Source organism: Falco punctatus, assembly GCF_963210335.1.
Source record: "Falco punctatus genome assembly, chromosome: 13".
Classification (NCBI taxonomy): Eukaryota; Metazoa; Chordata; class Aves; order Falconiformes; family Falconidae; genus Falco; species Falco punctatus.
The window spans coordinates 3,168,252-3,186,837 of record NC_137593.1 but is presented as its reverse complement, the minus strand read 5'-3'; the positions used below and the strand labels follow the sequence as shown (position 1 = coordinate 3,186,837).

The following is an 18,586-nucleotide window of genomic DNA, read 5'->3' as shown; positions in this document are numbered from 1 at the left end:
AGACAAGCTCGTGCAGCGCGTTGACCCTGGCTGGAAGCCACGTGCCCACCACAGCTGCTCCAGCGCAGTGTGCGGCAAAAGGCTGCCGGGGCAGGACAGGCACAGATCGCTCACCATCTACCATCATGGGCAAAACAGACCTGACTAGGGGAAATTAATTTATTATCCTACTTTAATTTGATTGGTAATGATAAATAAAAGCAATTCTCAAAACACCTTCCTCACACCCCTCCCTTCTTGCCAGGCTCAACCTCACTCCCCGCTCCCCGCCAGCAGCGCCGGGGCCAGGGCATGGCGGTTATGGTCAGTCCATCACACGCTGCCTCGGCTGCTCCTTTCTGCTGCCGCTCTGTCCTGCCCCAGCGTGGGTCCCCCCCCGGGGCTGGGCCCGGTGGCACCGGCTGGCACGGGCTCCACTGGGCAGCACGGGGGCAGCTTCGGGCACCTTCGCGCAGCAGCCATCCGGCACCCCCCAGCACCAAACCCTGGCCGGGCAAACCCAATACAGTTCGCAAGGACACAGGCAGATTAAGTGGCACAAACAAAAAGTAGTGTACAACAGCAACACAATCTTGACACATTAGGATGATGGTATGCATGGGTGTATCGCTTCTAAAACAGCTTTCAATACTCCAGCAGTTCAGCCATCCAAGAATAAATCATGCCTCTTCAGCTAATAATGTCTTGTTTTTATCATCCAAGCATACAACAGTATTTTTTTAACTGGTTCCTGAAATGATACGACAAGCTATTTGCAACAGTTACAACCTTCTATGTAAATCCTGCAAGCAGCCAGGCGAGCACCCCTCAGCTGCCTGCTTTTGCAAACAACCTTCATGGCTTGCCCATGGTCCTGTCCTTTTATTTTTATTTTTTTTTTCCCTAAAGAACTTGCAGAAAGGTCTCTATTAAACACAGGTTTAAGCGATGGCTTTGGGACAAACCTAACCAGACTCAGGGGATGGAACCTGGGTCTTAATTATGGTGGGAAATTGGAAGAATATTCTTTTTCAGAAAGTTACCTGAGCATGAAAGGTGAGAAACATAAGTCTAGTACAAAAGACTCCTTCCTCAGCAGCCAGGAATACTGACACAAACACAGAAAGAACAAGGCATGAGGCTGTTCCTTACTAATTCCAACTACCCTAACTTGCATGTCTGCTGTATATATACATTAATCCTTTTAGCAGCTCACAGTGCAAGCTCAGAGAGAGCAAACAGATGGACAATGACTTATCATTGGAGAGACTTGGATCAGCAACTTGGAAATTCAGATTTATACAGGAAAAGCAAGTTAGTCATCCAAACAAATAGATATGCCCTGGGGAGAAGAAAAATCTGGATAGCAATAGAACTAAAAAAAACACCTTAAGAAAAACAAAGGCTCTGAGTATGCAGGAGACAGAAACAAATAAAAAGTGAATATTAAAAGAGCCACAGCAACACAAAGCAGGCACAAACAACTCTGCTAAATGCTCATTTCTTGTGCAACTGCATCTGTAACACAGTGAAAGAAAGGCCGAGATCTTAAAAGCACTGAATACACTAGCCTTTGCAACACACAGGTCCATCCAGATATTTGTGTTTTCTCAAACACTTCAATATTTCCTGGGCCCAGGTTTTGCAGAGGGCGATGGGGGCCCCAGCCGTGCCCACACAGATCCCCTGCAGCACACCTGGGGGGAGCCTCCCCGGCACTGCAGGAGCCATACGCTCCCCGTGCCTGGCCACACCACCTGCGGTCTGACATTGCAGAGTCATTTTGGCACATTCTGCAAGTCTTGGTAGCCCGGGCACGGGGTCACCCAGGAGCATACATGTGATGCACCCAGCACTTGCCAGCAGCCTCAGACTCCCAGCACTGGCACTGTGCAATGCATATTCACCTTCTGTGCATCAGCAGCTAGAGGTGATAGGATATTCAGGATACATTTAGATTCAGGATTTAATATTAATTTTTTTTTTTGAGGGGGGGGGGGGGAGGTCACAAAGCAGGATCTCTTCAGCAATAAATAGCTTTTCTGAAGTAATTTCTCTTAGAAATATTCTAAAGCAAGCAACCTTGCCAAGACAGAAGATGGTGTGGATGATCTAATCATCTCTCATGTCAGGGCTGTGTTGTTACCTTCAGTTTGCATTACAGATTACGTGTAATACACAGCATCTAGAAATAGCATATGCACAGCAGGTTATTCTCCTGGACCCTATTGCTTTCCACCTGTCCAGAAATTGTTTGCCAGATCCACAGATGCAAATTCTGGTAAGTCAGAGGCTATCTCTTGTTCAGCAAGAGGACACAGGGATAAAGAGCTGAGATACTGTTTGTATTTACCCTTTGCAGAAGGCAGGGTAAAAGAACAAAAAAAGAAAAAAAAAAAAAGAAAAAAAACCCACAGAGCAACAGGGGTATTAAGTATTCTCTTGAGGAGCATGTCAGACACCTGGATTGCACTTGGCAGTGAAAGACAGTTACACTAGTCCCTGCTCTGTTTCCATCTCCTTGGTAAATTAACAAGGATGAGCTACTTATTACTCTGGCTGCTATTTCCCACTTCTCTGCGGAGCGATCGCATGGGAACAGCGGGCAGGCTTTCCCTGGAACCAAACCCAAGGAGAGGCCCAAACCAAAACCCACATTAGTGTCATTCACTTAGAGCAGAAGTCTAAAGGCTTTGTCTTCAAACATTTCCAGATGGAAGGGGAAATCATTATTAAAGTAAATTTATTGTTTTGGTAAACATGTCATTAATGTTCAGTGCCTCAAAGAAAATCAGTCAAAAAAGCATATTTAAAAAAAATAAAAATACAACCCACAGCCTGTTTTGACCAGGCTGGACTTCAGCCTTCCTTCATCCATAAGAAGCCTTGTGTTTTTCTTTCAACTCACATCGAGTTGGCTACCTAAGGGTTTCAGGCACTCGAACAACAGAAACGAGAAGCGAGGCAGGTTGCACAGGCAAGGGAGCCCCATGCTTTTGTCCTGAACACGGGCAGAAAGACCCCCAACATTCCAGCCTGCCTCCACCAGCACTATCTCCTCTTGATGCCAGGAGCTGTGCAGGAGCAGAGGCATCACAGAACAGCCAAAGAATAAGAGCACCGAAACATTAAAAATATTTCAGGTTTGAAATAGCTTCCAGCCCAAGCACCACTACTTGGTGCGAAACATTTTTGTATTCAAGAACACGTAACATTACAGCCATTAAATTTACCTCAAAGAAATTGATTTTCAAGACGTGAACAGTTTGAGCAGAAACATTTGAGATCTTCTCGTCACCAAGAGTCTAAAAAACCCCACCTATTTCATACAGTTAGTGAAAGCCCCCAGCACTCAGTGACAACCCTTAACTCACCGAAAGCTGTTAAAGAACAGAGCAGTCTAAAGATGCAGTTTGCTTATCAGAGATGCGAGACACACCTGCCCACCTCTCAGGTATATTTAGCACCGCAGAGAGGTGGGACCCCCCAGTTACAGCTGTGTCAGTCGTGGCAAAACTGTTGGGGAATTAATAGCTGCTGACTCTTTCTCTCTAGTCATTGTTACAGGCAGAAGTTAAGTAACATATGCAACAACTCCCTTCTCCCCATTTATTATCCAGGAGAAGCAGAACTAATTAAATATCAGCCTCAAAACAGCTAATTCTTTCAGCACGAGGGAGATTGTGAAAAATCACATTCTCCCATTAACTTCCCATGCAGTACCAGAAGAGCTAAGTTAGAAACCCACCAGCCTGAAGACATTTTCTCCTCCAATTTACATTTTAATGGGAGAGCAGAGGACTTATTGCTAAGTGCCAGGAGCTGATAGAGCTGTGCACATTCTGAGGGTCTAATAAATGCACTCACCCATATTTTTCACATTTTATGGGACAGTGGGGAAAACTGCTGAAAGAGCTCGTTTGCAGCTATGTTAATTACACTTTCTATGGGAAATTCGAGGAACATGCCACAAAGAGCTACTTGCAGCCGCATTTGTGGGACAGTTTAATCTACTGTTTAGAGCAGGTAATTGCACACTGGAAGGATCCCAAGGTCTTGTGACAGCTGGGCCACTGGGCTCTGTGGTGGCCACGGTCAGATCTTGACCTTTCTGGGCCATTCAGACCACTTACAGAAGCTATAAAGGCAGTAGAGCTTTACTAGGTGAAAAAATGCATTTGAATTGAGCTTTCTGGTGTAATTAGGTCCTCCCAAGTAACTGTAACAAACTACGGAGGAGTTCATACAGAGTTCTCACCTGTGGCACTCGCTCGCCCTGACGGAGCCCCAGCACCCACTGTGGCTCTGGGATCAGGGTTTCTCCTCCTCTTGCGGCAGCGCCAGCAGGACGCCCACACTGCCCTCCTGCGCATCACCCGCCGCAAGCAGGGCGGCCGTGCAAGCTAAGAAACATCACCTTTCACCACACACAGAGCCCCTCAGTCTGTGTCCCGTGGCAGAGCAGAGAGGCTAAGATGACATCGGTACAGGTAACATAGGTAGGAAAACCACCTATGGAGCAGACAACAGAATTGCTTAATTTAAAGATAACGCTTCAGCAGAGAGGAAAAGGGTTGGTCACAGGAGAGTCAGGTTTGCCCTGTCTTCCACGCAGCATGCGTGGCTCTACCAGAGCTCACCAGCTAACCCAGCCCTGCAGGGACCTTCCAAAATCTCAGAACAAGGAACAAACCCCTACGAGACGCTCTGTGCAACCCTGCATGTCCGTGGTGACGAATTCAAGGTACCTGCTGAGCGAGGTGGTAACTGGGACACGGGGTTTCTCAGCAGCTCCCTTACACCGCTCAGGTCCCCTGCATGTCCCCACCCTAACACCCGGTACCCTAAACACCCCACACTGTTGCACTGGAAGCAGGTGAATCCCTAAATTATTTCATTATTTAATTCTGGGGATCTTGAGGGGGAAACAACCACCGCCTGGGCTGTTGTAACTGATCCCAGAAAAACACTTGGGGCGGTCACCATGAACTACATTTTAGTAATACCCATTTTCAAAACCTGGGATTTACCTGCCATAGAGCTACTGAAAGCTTCAAGATGACTTGTCAGGTTTAACAAGAATTTTTATTTGGTTTTGACACCAAGAAGCTTACTGAGGACTTGAAAACTTGTAAGTTTTTGGGTTTGTTTCTTCACATTCTCAAGATCCCCTGCAGTTTCAGCTGTACTTTCCGCAGCTCTGAGCTGCTCCACTCACTAAAGAGAAAAATATTCTGAACAGGCTGATAACAGTTTTATCCAGCAGAAGATGTTCTCTAGGGTCATAACTGCTTTGAATCTAAATTATTACAGTTTGTGTTTATAAAGCTATCCTCCATAACCCCAATCGTACACCCTTAAAGCCAATTTACTGGCCTGTGTTACGCGCTGAATACCAAAAGGAAAAGGGCAAGAGTCAAAGTGAAAAAATAACAATTTAGCTCACACAGCGATTGTATTATACTGACATTTTATCGACTCTTTAAAATGAAAGAAACACCGAGACAGATATCTTTATTGACTAGGCTGGTGCCCTTTCAATACCAAACTGATGAACAATCATATTAAGCTAGCCACATATTTATGAATACCATATGGCTTAATAAATTGCTATGGAGCAATGAAAGTTTACATAGATAACTAGAAATGTCAGAATAATATTACACAGGCACCATAAAATACAGTAGTACTCATTTGAATCACAATCCAACTAAAAGAAAACCCAGCGCTTGTTTTATGACTCTGCCCTCATAGCAAACCAGTTTTCCTGCCCTTTCTCACTGCTTGGTGACTCAGCACAGCAAGACATGCCACAAACATAATTTTTACTTACTGATAATTGATTTTCATTAGAGAGCAGTAGGTTTAATTTTAAGGTATAGAAAGAAAAAGTGCATAGAGAAAGCTGGGCAAGAAGCAACCACAGAGAGAGTTTAACAATAAAGCGATAACAGATGCTTCCCCTGCCAGGAGAGAGGGCGCGTCAGCAATTTCCCCACTGCCTCGTGGCTCCTTCAAAGAGAGGAGCCATGAAGTGTTACGCTGTCTAGAAGAGACATATTTACATTGATCTCTTACCAGAAGAGCGTAAGAGAAAGGAAAAGCAGCTCTGCCTGGTTATCTCCTCTCCCAGGCATCTACCTGGCTTCCTAAGAGAGGCAGAACTGGGCCAAAACAGACCACACGCACCAGCCCCTTTGCAAAAAAAAAAAAAAAAAAAAAAAAAAAAAAAATCTCATTTCAGATGATCCATCTCCCATCAAACAAACTGAAAGCTCCTTGGAGCATGAATGGGAGTCTTAAACATTTATATTATCTTGGAGGAGCTGCCAAAACAATTAATCATCTGTTTCACACATCATCCACCAGAAACACATGAAGGGAAACTGAAAATAAGTTTTCAAGCTGTACCCGGCTGCTCTACTGCAGTCTTGAGTAAGGAGCAGTCACCTTTAGGGACTAAACTCCAGTTTTCATCCAAATGGACGCAGGCTTTTCAGCGCTAGTGGGAGAAGCAAAAGCCAGTTCCCCCAGAAGCAGCAGCAGAGGCTTGCTGGCTGCAATAACACACAGCGAGAGGAGACGGGTCCCAAACCCTGCACTAAATTATGCAGGGCAAGAGTTGGAGCTCTTCTTTAAAGCTGTGCCTAAACAAGTACAATTTCACCAAGAAACACAACTCTGGAAGCTGCTCTGTTATCAGAACGTGGCACTCTTGGACAAAAACCTTCTCCAAAAATCATCCCTGGAAAAAAAAGATGCAGAGGCACAGGTAGGGAAACAGAATTAAAACAGACTCCGTAAGTATTTTGGTCACACTGTGACTCTGAGTTAGATGTACTCAGCTGTTACATACCCAGCTCCAGCTGGGGAGGACATATGAAACAGCCAAGGACCTGCAAGGGGCCAAGAGTAAATACCTTTTCTAGTCCCTACTATAAATGAACTCGTGTCCACCACTATCACCCAAAACAAGATCCGTAGCCTCCTCAGATGGTACTACACTCTTCCCTGTAAACACTCCTAGATCAGCTTCGTTCCTGATAATTATTTCCAGCAACAGCAAAGGCTTTGCGACAACTAAGTTCTCCCTTGCCGGGACTGCCCTGGAGATGCAATGGGGGTTTGGTGCTCAGCTCTCAATTTCCATTTGCCGAGCGGAGCTCACCAGAGCACTCCTTAATGCCGCTCACCCCTCCACCTTTCTTTTCCTAACATTTTCCCTGCATTGTTTTACTAGGACACAAGCCCCCCACCCAGCTCAGTTAGCCATGCTCCCTTAAGCAGGACATGCTGTGGCTTGTAACCGAATTCATTAGCATCGGCCCATTGACTTCAAGCAGAACAAACCGCAGGCTCCCCAAAAGCTCCCCGCTCCCGTCATCTGCTCTTTCCAACACACACAGGGCCAGACTCCACAGGAGTATGAACCACAGCAACCCCACTGAATCCAATCAAACACCTGGGGGGGAACCCAGACCACCTTGTTTACATCCAGAAAATACAAAGCCATTAGGACAGAGCTGTCATATTTAAAAAAAAAAAAATGTTACATTTTCAAAATAAGACATTCCAACCTCTTTTTGTATTCCCTTCGTCTCCCACTACCTTTGCACCTTTAGATCAAACGTTCTATTTTCTCCCCTGTTTACATTTATTTCTTTAGTATTAATAACTGCATTGGCCACACCAAGGAACGGAACAGGCATTGCTGATAGCCAGTACGTGTGACTCAGTGCACAGAACAGCCCCAGCACCCAGAGACACCCACCAGCATGTCAGTCCCCATTTAGATACCCTGAAAATAAGCAAAGCAATGCCTTCCTCGCATGCATGACCCCACAGCAAATACGCAGACACATCACAACATCCATCCACGTTGGCATGTGCAAGCATAAAGCTGCACACACAGGCACAAGCCTTTAAGGCCAAAGTGAACCATTTTTTTTTTAAAAAAATTGAAATACTCATAGACATAGTCCCATAATTAATTTCAAATCCCCTGACCATAAAAAGGATTTATAACAAAACAAGATTTAAATGCTGTGGAACCAGCTGTGTGGGGCTTTTTGACAGAATACCAGAAAACTCATCAATCACTATAATTTATTAGTTTAATCACTCAGTGTGCATGTTTTTTTGCTTTATTTCATGGCCCTAATGTCACAATCTGATACCAGCCCTTCAGCTTGGTGCCTCACTCACTCACCCCCCAGTGTCCCACAAACAAATACCCGTTTCATGAAAAAAATTCGGAGACATCTCAGTTCTAACATGACTTACTCCTTTTTTTTTTTAATTTGAGTCAAAGTCTGGAGCATCTCAAACTTAAAAGATAGGCTTGGAGGTTGCAAAACCAAGCTTAAAATGAGAAAGATTAGCTAAAACAGAGCCAGGGCATTTTCTATCCACTCTCAATTTTATCTCACTGAAGTCAGAGATTGCCTATAAAAGGAAAAAAGTATGAAAGTTTGGGCTACAGCGAGGAGAATTTCACCCAGAAAGTCTTTTCATCAAAATGGAAAACCCCTGCTTGAAAAACGGGATTCATCTACAAAAAGCTAAAGCAATTCAAAGAAGTCATTAACACACACAAAGTGATTCAAATCTACCCAAAAATTGACTTTGCAACTTTTAATATGTGCATCTCCATTTAGGCACCTCTACAGAAGACTATAGATGTTGTTAAACCAGACCTTGTAACACCATGCAAGAGCAAACCCTTTTCATTTTGAAATTAAATCATTGCATGGTGCAGTGCTCTGCCATTCTGAAACAATTTCAAGTAATATTTCTGAAACTCCAGCCTCAGAGGTACAGCTTTGCAGACAAGGCACATAAAACTGTGACAGAGCTCTTACTGCGAATAAATAATGGTGGCTATATCTAGAAAACAACGCCAGCCCACACACCACTTGATAAATATCCCCTATTAAGCAGCTCCAGCATTTTACAAGCATACTGGATAACCGGCAGTGATCACACTATAATCCATTTTAATTCATGTTGAAAGGTGGGGTTTCTCCTTTCAACAGAGAAAGTCTTTCTGCAGCCAAGTGGTTGCAAGCAAAGTTATGGATCTCTGAAAAAGCAAGACATATTTCAGCTGAAATACCTGAATTTGGGTTATTATACTGTGTTTTCAAACCTGTTACACGTTCCCCTCTCAAAGTCAGTGTGCCTTCACCAAAACACATCCATTTTCATCCAAACCAGTCTATAACAGCACATGCTTGCTTACCTGGCCACTGCCTGAGACACAGCATATTGGTCCAGGAGGGAAGGAGGAAGATCTCACCACGGCTGGCTACCTTCCACCAGCCAAGACCACCAAGGCATGGTTTCTGCTCCTAAAAAACCAAAGCACTCCCAGCTAGGGTGATATTATCCCCTTTTACTAGCCAACCTGTAGCCCTCAAGCTTTGCAGGTGGGCTTCGTTCTGGGGCAAGCTCAGCCAGGCTGGTGAGCAAGATGAGATGTCTGAAAGCAAGTGGTGGCTCTCAGGAGCACAGGGCATCTGGAAAGCCACAACACAAGAGCAAGAAGCATGGGAGATCCAAGGTACTTGGTGTAGGAGAGTGCCTCTGATGCCCCTCTGGGCAAAACCCACAGCCCTACCAAAAAATTATGAAAATAAGTGATAATACCATGGCACCTGGGTAACGTCTGAGACAGGGATGAAAAGGCATGAGAAATACCAGCAGACAGGTGTTTTTCTGTGGAAATCAGAACAGCTTTGTAATCTCATTAGAGCTGATTGCAACATGATTTGTGCCAGGCAAGCACGAGTTCAGCACTGCCCTGACACCACTCCAGGTGCTTTATTTACTTTGAGATGAAAGTGATGGCACAAAGCAGAGCTGTATCAGATAGGGGCTTTATCAAAGTATGAAGAATTATTTTCCTTCCTACAAGCACGCTCTGTTTTCTGAGGTCAGGAAGAGCGTTTGCAGCAAGGAGTCGTGACTGCTCAGGATCCATCCATCCGATATCCCTCACTCTCCCCTGGTTTTATACAGAGAACTTGGTTGCCTAACTCAGGGCTCCAGTATGTTTGTGCTAGCAAGGCACCCAAATCCTTCTGTAGATTTAGCCCTCAACATCCTAATTAAAGAAGCAGCTGCTTTTTATGGCCTTATGTCAGCTTGGAATAATTTTTCTTAGTTATTGAAAACAGCTGCTCTTCTGATTAGTACACTGAGCATTTATTTTCTCTTATACCAGTGTCAAACTGCTTCATTGCAGCACAGAAAGAAGACACTTAGTTTCACAAAATAAATCTGTGCTAAGTAGAAGCAGAAGCAAAATGGAACAAATATTTTGGCATTTTTTAGCATAAATAATGCTACATAATGAGAAAAAGCACATCCTCAATCAATTCATTCACTGTTTTTCTGACACGGCATGCAAAATGGGGAAAGCCATACAAAAATGAGGGCTTTTTTTAATACTTTGAAACTTTCCACAGAACAGTTTGCTTCAGTTAAAAGCTGTTGCAGCAGAACACTTCACCAAAGTGCCCCACAGCAGCGAGACTCCAAATACCATCACAAAAAAAATATATATATATATATATTTAATGACCTTTTAAAATGGAAAATGGCTTGGATTCAAGTTTTCTAGCTGAGTGGTCTCGGGGAGGCTAGCTGGGAGCAGGCAGGAAAGGGTAAAGCCGGGGCTGTGCCGGTGCAGGCAGAGCTGGCAAGACCCTCCACAGTAGCATCACACCCAGCTGGGCAGCAGCTCTGCCCCTCTCCTTCATTTCAGCCCTCCTGTAGATCTGCTGTGTTTAAAGCTCTGAAACCCTTTGAGCAGGGAGGTTTCAAATAACCTTTAAAAGACAGAAAAAGCCTACAAAGGCACCAGCTCTGTAAGGGTCTACTTGTAAAAGGAGAAGGCGTGTATGTTCACTTGTGTTGAAAATTTCAACTCATTTGGGGCAATTTTTGAGACCAGCTGTGGACTGATCTGATTAAAGGTGCCTGGTTAACAAACAACACATGCTTTGGCCAAGATACCAAAGTAGAAAAAATTAGTAATGTAGGGAAACAACATTTTCTAGGTATTATTGTTAACTCAATTTGATACTAGATAACAATAGCTCCCTCTCTACAAAGATCCAGATTTATCCAAACCACCCCTCACTGTGCTTAACTTTCCAAGATACTTGTTTAGTGTATTTTAACTTAAAAAAAAAAAAAAAAAGTTTTCAAAACAAACATCAACACTTTAAATTAAACTAGAAGTACCACTGGCACAGCTAGCAACCCTAAGAAATTTATGAATATGAAAGAACTGTGTGCTTTCTCAGTGATTTGTATGCATGTTCCTTGCCTTCTCAGTCAGGGTTTCAGGCAGAAATCCCTTCTACTGGTATTTGGTTAATAACAAAATATGCTCTTAGCACAGAAACCAGCACAAACCACTATCACAGCCTTCGCACATCTATTATGGGGGTTTAGAAAATCAGAGAGACTGTGTTAAGCACATCCCATCTCTTTCCCCAGGATCTGCAAGTCTGGACATTTGCACAACCTGAATGGTCTCCAGCTGCTCCTATTAACCTGCTCTCAGAGCACCTTTGCAGGATTTAAGCAGCTCAAAATCTCCTAATCTAGCTGCCTCCCCCATGGGTATATTTTAGGCAGAGAGATTTGGAAGCAAGCAGCTACTCTTCTAGCCTGTATGGTGTTGCTAGCACCTTTTTTCTCTAGAGGACCAGGTAATTAATTTATGAAGAGGATGAAGAAGAACCTAAGCAGATTCTTGAGAGACCCTAAATTTTTGCATTGTATTCTTAAAAGCATTTGTAGAGGTTATTTAGACAAAAAGCACAAGAAACTTCAGCAGAAGAAGAGGAAATTTCTAGTCGGGTGTCCATATACCCCCATCTGTTACAGGGGCTATATGGGAAGCAGCATGAAAGCACAACGAAAGGTATTGTGATAACAGGAATCCAAAATTATTATTACAGCTTCTTGGTTTTGTTCAATATTTTACAGCTGCCAGAGAATTCATAAACTGAAATCTGCATCTTTTATATACTTAGTGCTCTGGATTTGAACTACATAGGAACTCAGATTAAGCACCAAATGAAGTACCAACTTTTTGAAAAAGCCAATACATGTCCCATTTGAATTGTTGATATTAAAAGAGGGTTGCAAAGCTGATGAGCTGAAGGACCCTTCACTGGATCAGCCTTTCAAAACTGCCTTGTTTTTATCTTAAAATTTAACAGCAATTCTCTGCTGTTAATTTTCTCACTGGATTGAAAAAAACCCTCAGGAACTCTTCACCTTGGTGCTGTGTAAAAAGAAGACATTAGGGACAGGGACGTGATTTATGATGGTATTTAAATATGGTCTGGAAAGCACCATGGCATTTTAAGCAAGGAAACCAGGACCAACGGGAACAGCAGCCTAATTCACCCCATCCGTGTTGGGGTCAGACCCAGCATTCCTCGGCTCACCGGGAAAGTGTCCCAGGCTGGCCACTGCCCGAGAAGACAAGTTAAACCCAGTGCCACTGAAGGCTAACTATGAGACTTGAGTGTTAGTTCAAAAAAAGAAAGAGTGATTGGAACAATTCTGTGTGCCTTAGTTAATATGACAAAGGTGGTGTAAAGTTAACTATGATGGGAGAAGGTGCATTAATAAGGAAATATATCCAATCTGACATCCAGAGATTATTTCATGCCATACTTTTATTTCACAAGATTCAGTTCCATTGGGGTAAACCAGCTTTTTAAAACCATGCCCAGACATCCACTGGGCCCTGCCATGGCTGAGGACTCACGTAAGTGCCAAAGCCTGCTCCTGGCCGCCGCCACCGCCGCCTCCTCCGCGCAGCAGAGGGTCACCGCACAGCATCAGCCGAACCCTCAGCCGCTCAGACCGGGGGGTCTGAGTAGACTAATAAAGTGGATTATGCATCTCACAGTTACTTTAGAAAGTTGCAGATATATTTTTGCCTAAGGACAATAAAGGGTTTTTTTACACTTCTCAAATAGCTCTAATACTCTTAGACAAACCTTTATATAATTCATGACCAAGTCTAAAGTACTACATAATACTGATTCAACGATAAAGTAACTTTAAATCTTTTCACGTGATTTCAAGAAACCTACTGTTCATGTTCCTGTCTGATTAAGCTCTATAAATCAAACTCTGCAATCTCTCCCACAAACCAATGGTTATCAGTACTGACTTCCAGTGGAGTTTTGACCACGCAAGGATTGCAGGAACTGGTTGCGTTAAAATTGCAGTTGGACAATGAGTTTCATTACATAATTTGAATAGGCTAATTACAAACCTGACGTCTGTGATGTGAAATCCCCTACCCATGCTGGTCCTGCATTTGGACGATGGTTTCTCTTAGCCATCACCCACCTGTGCAAAGGACATGCTGCATCTTGGGGCTGCTAGATAAAACTAATCCACGTACTGTAAATATAAATATTTTTGTTAAAAGATCACAAAACCTAGCAACTAACCAAATGATGCTAAACTGATGCTTATTTCTGCTCCCTCAGGCAGAGGGAAAGGCATGTTTCTCAGTACCATCTTTGCCCTTTAAACCTATAGCAGGATCTCAAAAACATCTGGATACAGAAGAAAGCCTGTAAAGACACTGTCGTCCTCAGCGCTGACATAGACCCCGTTCCAGTCCCGCGCCACCTCCAGCCACACCTGGTCGCCCGCACTCAGCTTCAGGACGGTCAGAAAGGATGCCTGGTCGATCTCCTGGCCGTAGAGCGTCTCACGGGCTTTGGCCACCTTCCTGCTGCGGGCGACGAGGCTGACGCGGGCTGGGCGCCCTCTCACCGTCAGGTGGTAGGCGAAGACGTACGCCCCAGGCACGCTGCAGTTGAATTTCCCCGTGGAAGGGTTGTAATCTTCCTGGTCATTGTACAAGATCTTATCAAATCTAATGGGGACGTTGGGTGGAGGGAATGGCTTGGACAGGCCAGCGCTGAATGCTGATCGCAGGAGCTTTGCAGTGTCCCCTCGGGCACCCTTTGCCCCACGGGAGCCTTTCTTTCCCGGGGCCCCTCGGCCCCCCTTGCTGCCGGCAATCCCCTTGGGCCCAGAAGGTCCCATCACACCAGCGGGTCCCAGGTCCCCTTTTTCACCCTTAGTGCCTTGCTCGCCCTTTTCTCCCTGTTTCCCATCCACTCCCTGAACACCGTCAACCCCCATCTCCCCCTTGCTCCCTTTTTCTCCCTTTGCCCCCCCTTCCCCTCTTTCTCCTTTCGCACCTTTTCCCCCTGGCTCCCCACAGTACCCCTTCTGCCCTGTGTCTCCCTTTTCTCCTTTGTCCCCCTGTTCTCCATCCACTCCCGGGTCTCCAGCATCCCCCCTATCTCCCTTGTCTCCTTTGGTCCCATTCTCACAAGTGTCCCCTTTGGACCCCTTTTGTCCCTTCAGTCCAGGGAAGCCGTAGTTGCCCTTATTGCCTTTTACTCCAGCTTCACCTAAGAAAGAGTGGGGGCAAAGGGGGGGGGGGGGGGAAATAATTAAATCCATTAGTATTGGATTGCTTTGGAGACAGAGGGGCATCACCAACAGCAAAGGCAAAGGTCAACGCTATATTCCTGGGTCTCCCAGCCCGTGTTACGTACCTTGCAGCCCAGGTTTGCCTGGATAACCGGGGTTTCCACTTACTCCTCGCTCGCCTTGCTCCCCTTTGCCTCCTAGGACATTTCACCATTAATATACTGTTGGTGTGTTGTGTCTGCAGCACAGCAATCATTACATAGAAGATGACTGGTGCCATTTTGCATCTCCCCCTCACTTCATTAAATAAACCAAACATGAGCAATGTGTGTTGTCAAGAAATGCTTTCAGAAACCTTGGCTGAATCTCACAGCTCCAAGCACCATCACACAGACAACCGCATCGACTCAGATTTTTAATCAGCGCCTCACTGGGAGGCAGTTGCTACTGTTTAATGGCGAGATGGAGAAGATGACAGCTCTGCCTTTCGCACTCCACAGTTGCCAAAAGCCTTGTTCAAGAAAGCCTAAAAGACTGTGCTAGCTGAACTGCGCAGCACGGCGCTGCTGGTAACCCCATTAACAGCTTTGCTGTGTGTTTCTCCATAACCAAAGGCAGCCGCGGGATCCTACCAGCAGCGAGTGGCAGCAGGACAGAGCTGCTCCGAGCCTGAAAGGAAGGGCAGGGTTTCCTTTTGGTTACTACTGATGGATAGTAATTGCTCTCCATCTTAGCTGAAATAATTCTGCCCGAGATACCTACACTGAAATGCAGTATCTATACCTGCGTGTAGCTTCCACAGTGGTTTTTTCCTACTTGTGTCCCTTATCCAAAGCAAATTCAAACTCCCGTTAAAATCCCATTTTGAACACCCATGCAGAACAAGGAGTTTCGAGTGAGATCTTTATAAGCAGCTATTCCTATACTGCCTGCGCATACGCTACCACTGAGTTATTGTCCCTGCACTAACGCCAGCTAAAACTCCTGAGGTGCCAATCTCTATCAGTATACTCCATTTCCTTTTAAAACTATGTTTTCATATAATTTTGTCATATTTGATGAGGACAACGACATCTGTTTTCGAAATGAGCGCTTAGTCTGCTTTACCTCTTTCTCCTTTAGAACCTTTTGGACCTTGAGGACCTGGGGCTCCCTGCAGACCTTGCAGACCAGCATCTCCCTTTTCCCCCTTGGGACCTGTAACATAATCACATCAACAGTATTATCTTAGTAACTCAAAGGTTTACCTTTATAAAGAAAATTTGCAGTAACACCTAAGCAGCCTTGAGGAGTGCGTGTAAGGCAAACTCCGTTTCCACCACCCTGGCAAGAGCTGGCCATTTTCTTTGACATTACACAACCAATGCAAAGAAAGCGTGAGACAGACGGGTTTGGCCCGAGCCCCGCTCCCCAACGCCTTGCAAACACTGCAGCCGAGACCTTACAGCGGGGCGAAAGGTGCGGGGTGGCCCGGGCAATGCCGCACTGCTCGTGCTGAAATTAGTGGGGTGCACGCTCACGGGTCCCCTGGTCAGGCACGCAGCTCCCCAGCCTCTTCCTTTCAGCTACTGCAATCCCCAAACCTTACAGTTTTGCATTTCACTCTTGGCTGTAGGTAGACTTTTTAAAACCAACTTTCAGCTGCCTCAGAGTCACAGGAGCTCAGACATTCATAAAACATCAGAAGTAATCTGTGTTTAATATTTGAGTGCATCTAAGGAGCTCCCATAGCTTCATAATTGCCCCTCTCCCTAAAAAGAATTAAGTCTGCAAATATAAAAGTGGAACCTGGCAGACAGCTCCACGCTGCATAAAGGATAGGTTGAAAGGCAAGCAAGCTGGCTTCAATCTTTTTTTTATATACTTTTTCATCCACTTGGGAATCTAAAGACTCCAAGTGCATGTCTGGGAGCAGGCTGTGGCAGCTTCAGTCATCACAACACACCCATTTGACACAAGGGCTTTTCCATCAACACTCAGGAGACGCATGAATGCAAACTCCCTCTGCAGCCACTATAATTTCCATTAGCCAATCCCTCCCAAGCTATGGGAAGTGAAAATCCCTCGAGTACATTGTATTGAAAGAAAATTATTTCATGATTTTACCACCTTTCTTCAGATGAATAGTTTCTATCTCCAGTATTAGTGCTATTGAAGTGAACATTTGCAGACTAATGCACTATTCGTTATAGCAGTAGTAGAATTACTTGCTCTATAGAGATGTATTTTAGCAGTAGAAAAAAAAAGACAAAGTATCTTATAAAATATTTAGGTGCTCTATACAGAGCTGTGTCTTGTGAGAGCAAGTATTTAATTTAAAATTTGAACCCAAAATTCTTTTTGTATTTAACTTTCTCTTCTCCGGGGGGGGGGGAAATCCAAGAAAAAGAGGGGTTTATCATAAACCTTCAGCAAAGATACAAAACTGTTTGCAGGTAGTTTTGAGGGCCACAAAACCATGGTTGAAGTGAATGTGAAATTAAATCTGTGACTCCCAGGGGATCAGACACAAGGGACAGAGAAGCAAAGAGTACAGCCGGCAGCAACACGGTATGGGGCCAGCTCTGCATGCGCTCCCACACCAGTGCGGTCCCCAAACCCCCTTTTGGGGGGCTTTCCCACTCATATTGGCATTGTATAACATCTGGGATGTAGTTAGCATGCACTTTTTTTGCTCTGGCTTTACATGAGGAATAATCACATTTGGCGTTTGCCGCACAAGTCTTGCCAACTCATTTCTTGAAGGAAAAGCAGGAGATTCTTTGATAAATTCTTTGGTTTATGTGCTTTAGCTGAGAGTGGGGAGGCAGGTACCACCATACCTGGGGGGCCCTGCTCTCCTGGCTTCCCCCGGGGCCCCGCGGCAGGTGGGCAGCAGTCACAGCAGTTGAAGAAGAAATCGGCTGCATCGAGTGTGTAGTTCTCGAAGGGGAAGAGCGTGGTGGCCCCTCGGGCCATGGGGCTCGGGGTGGGTAAGTCGGCTCTGCCTGCTGCTGCTGGGAATGAGCTTTTCCCCACGACAGGGGTGAGGGGCAGGTGGGAGGCACCATTGCCCACCAGCTGTAAGGGCTTCGGCTTCGTGTACTTCACAGCGGGGGTCACCTTCGGTCCCGCGTGCACAGCAGTAACAACCAGCATCACAAACGCCGAGACGGAGCCCGGTGAGCTCCTCATGTTGGCAGCTGTAGGAAGAGACGAACACAATAATAAATTGCTGCACAACACCCTTCGCGTTTGCGTGTTCCCGCAAAGCCAGAAGACCTGCATGAGTAGTGTCAGGCACATGGGGGCATCTGCCTAGAGGAGTACATTACAAAGCCTCACTTTTTATGGGGAAAGTAAAGCAAACTTAGCAAAACCTCCTGCCTGCTCACCCCAGCTGACCATCACCCTACAGAGCACTTGCTGTCCAGCTGCTCCTGTTAGCTGTGCTTGGAAGTGCTGCCACAGCTACCAACAGCAGTTCAAGGGACTGACTGCGAGTTACACTGGGACACATGATGCCTCTCTTCTGAGTGTATGATTAGGATTAATTCAATAATGATTTCAGAGTCCAACACAACTGCACATCACAAAAAGCTTTGCTCTAAAAGAATAAATGGAAACAAAATGAAATATCAAGTATTCCAAAATTTTTAAGTCATTTTTTTCCTTGTTACTGGCTGATTTTCTGGACTTTCATATTCTTCTAGTGTAAACTTTCAGATTTGTTCTTTTTATTTTTAAAGTGTTGATTTAGCTGAACCAGGAAGAAAGAACAAAGCAAGAAGCACACATTTTTTGCTATAGGACAGATGATGCCTCTCAGATGACTTGTCATATAAAGCATCTTTGTTTCTTTTTTAAACCAGTGTACTGACCTGTAAACACAAACGGAACAGACTCCCTTTCTTGCTGAACCTGTAATCTAACCTTCCTCAGCAGCTAAGGCCCTTCATTACAGGAAAAAAGTCACCAGGAGAGATGCTGACTACCCTTGCCACCCAGAGGGCAAAAGGAGGTCCAACTCAAACTCTGGTATTTGGGAGCTAGTTTATAACATCTCTATCTTTAAGAACTCAGTTTTAGAGGAAAGGGTCAATATTTTTTCCTTTTTCACAAAAAACCCAAT

The 18,586-nt window shown here is 45.0% G+C and overlaps 1 protein-coding gene across 4 annotated transcripts in view; it reads right to left on the bottom strand.

Annotated features, from left to right (window-relative positions):
• Window positions 1–1,971: 1,971 nt before the first annotated feature.
• The window catches only part of OTOL1 (otolin 1), a 64,294-nt gene continuing 47,679 nt past the window's right edge, over window positions 1,972–18,586 (bottom strand). For all 4 annotated transcript variants that reach the window (XM_080409551.1, XM_080409552.1, XM_080409553.1 and 1 more), the window contains 4 exons: window positions 17,298–17,657; window positions 15,583–15,672; window positions 14,601–14,672; window positions 1,972–14,453 (listed from right to left, as the gene is read on the bottom strand). In XM_080409551.1, the coding sequence (XP_080265677.1) occupies window positions 13,558–14,453; window positions 14,601–14,672; window positions 15,583–15,672; window positions 17,298–17,649 (1,410 nt within the window). In that variant the 5' untranslated portion in view covers window positions 17,650–17,657 and the 3' untranslated portion in view covers window positions 1,972–13,557. The remainder of the gene's footprint in view (window positions 14,454–14,600; window positions 14,673–15,582; window positions 15,673–17,297; window positions 17,658–18,586) is intronic.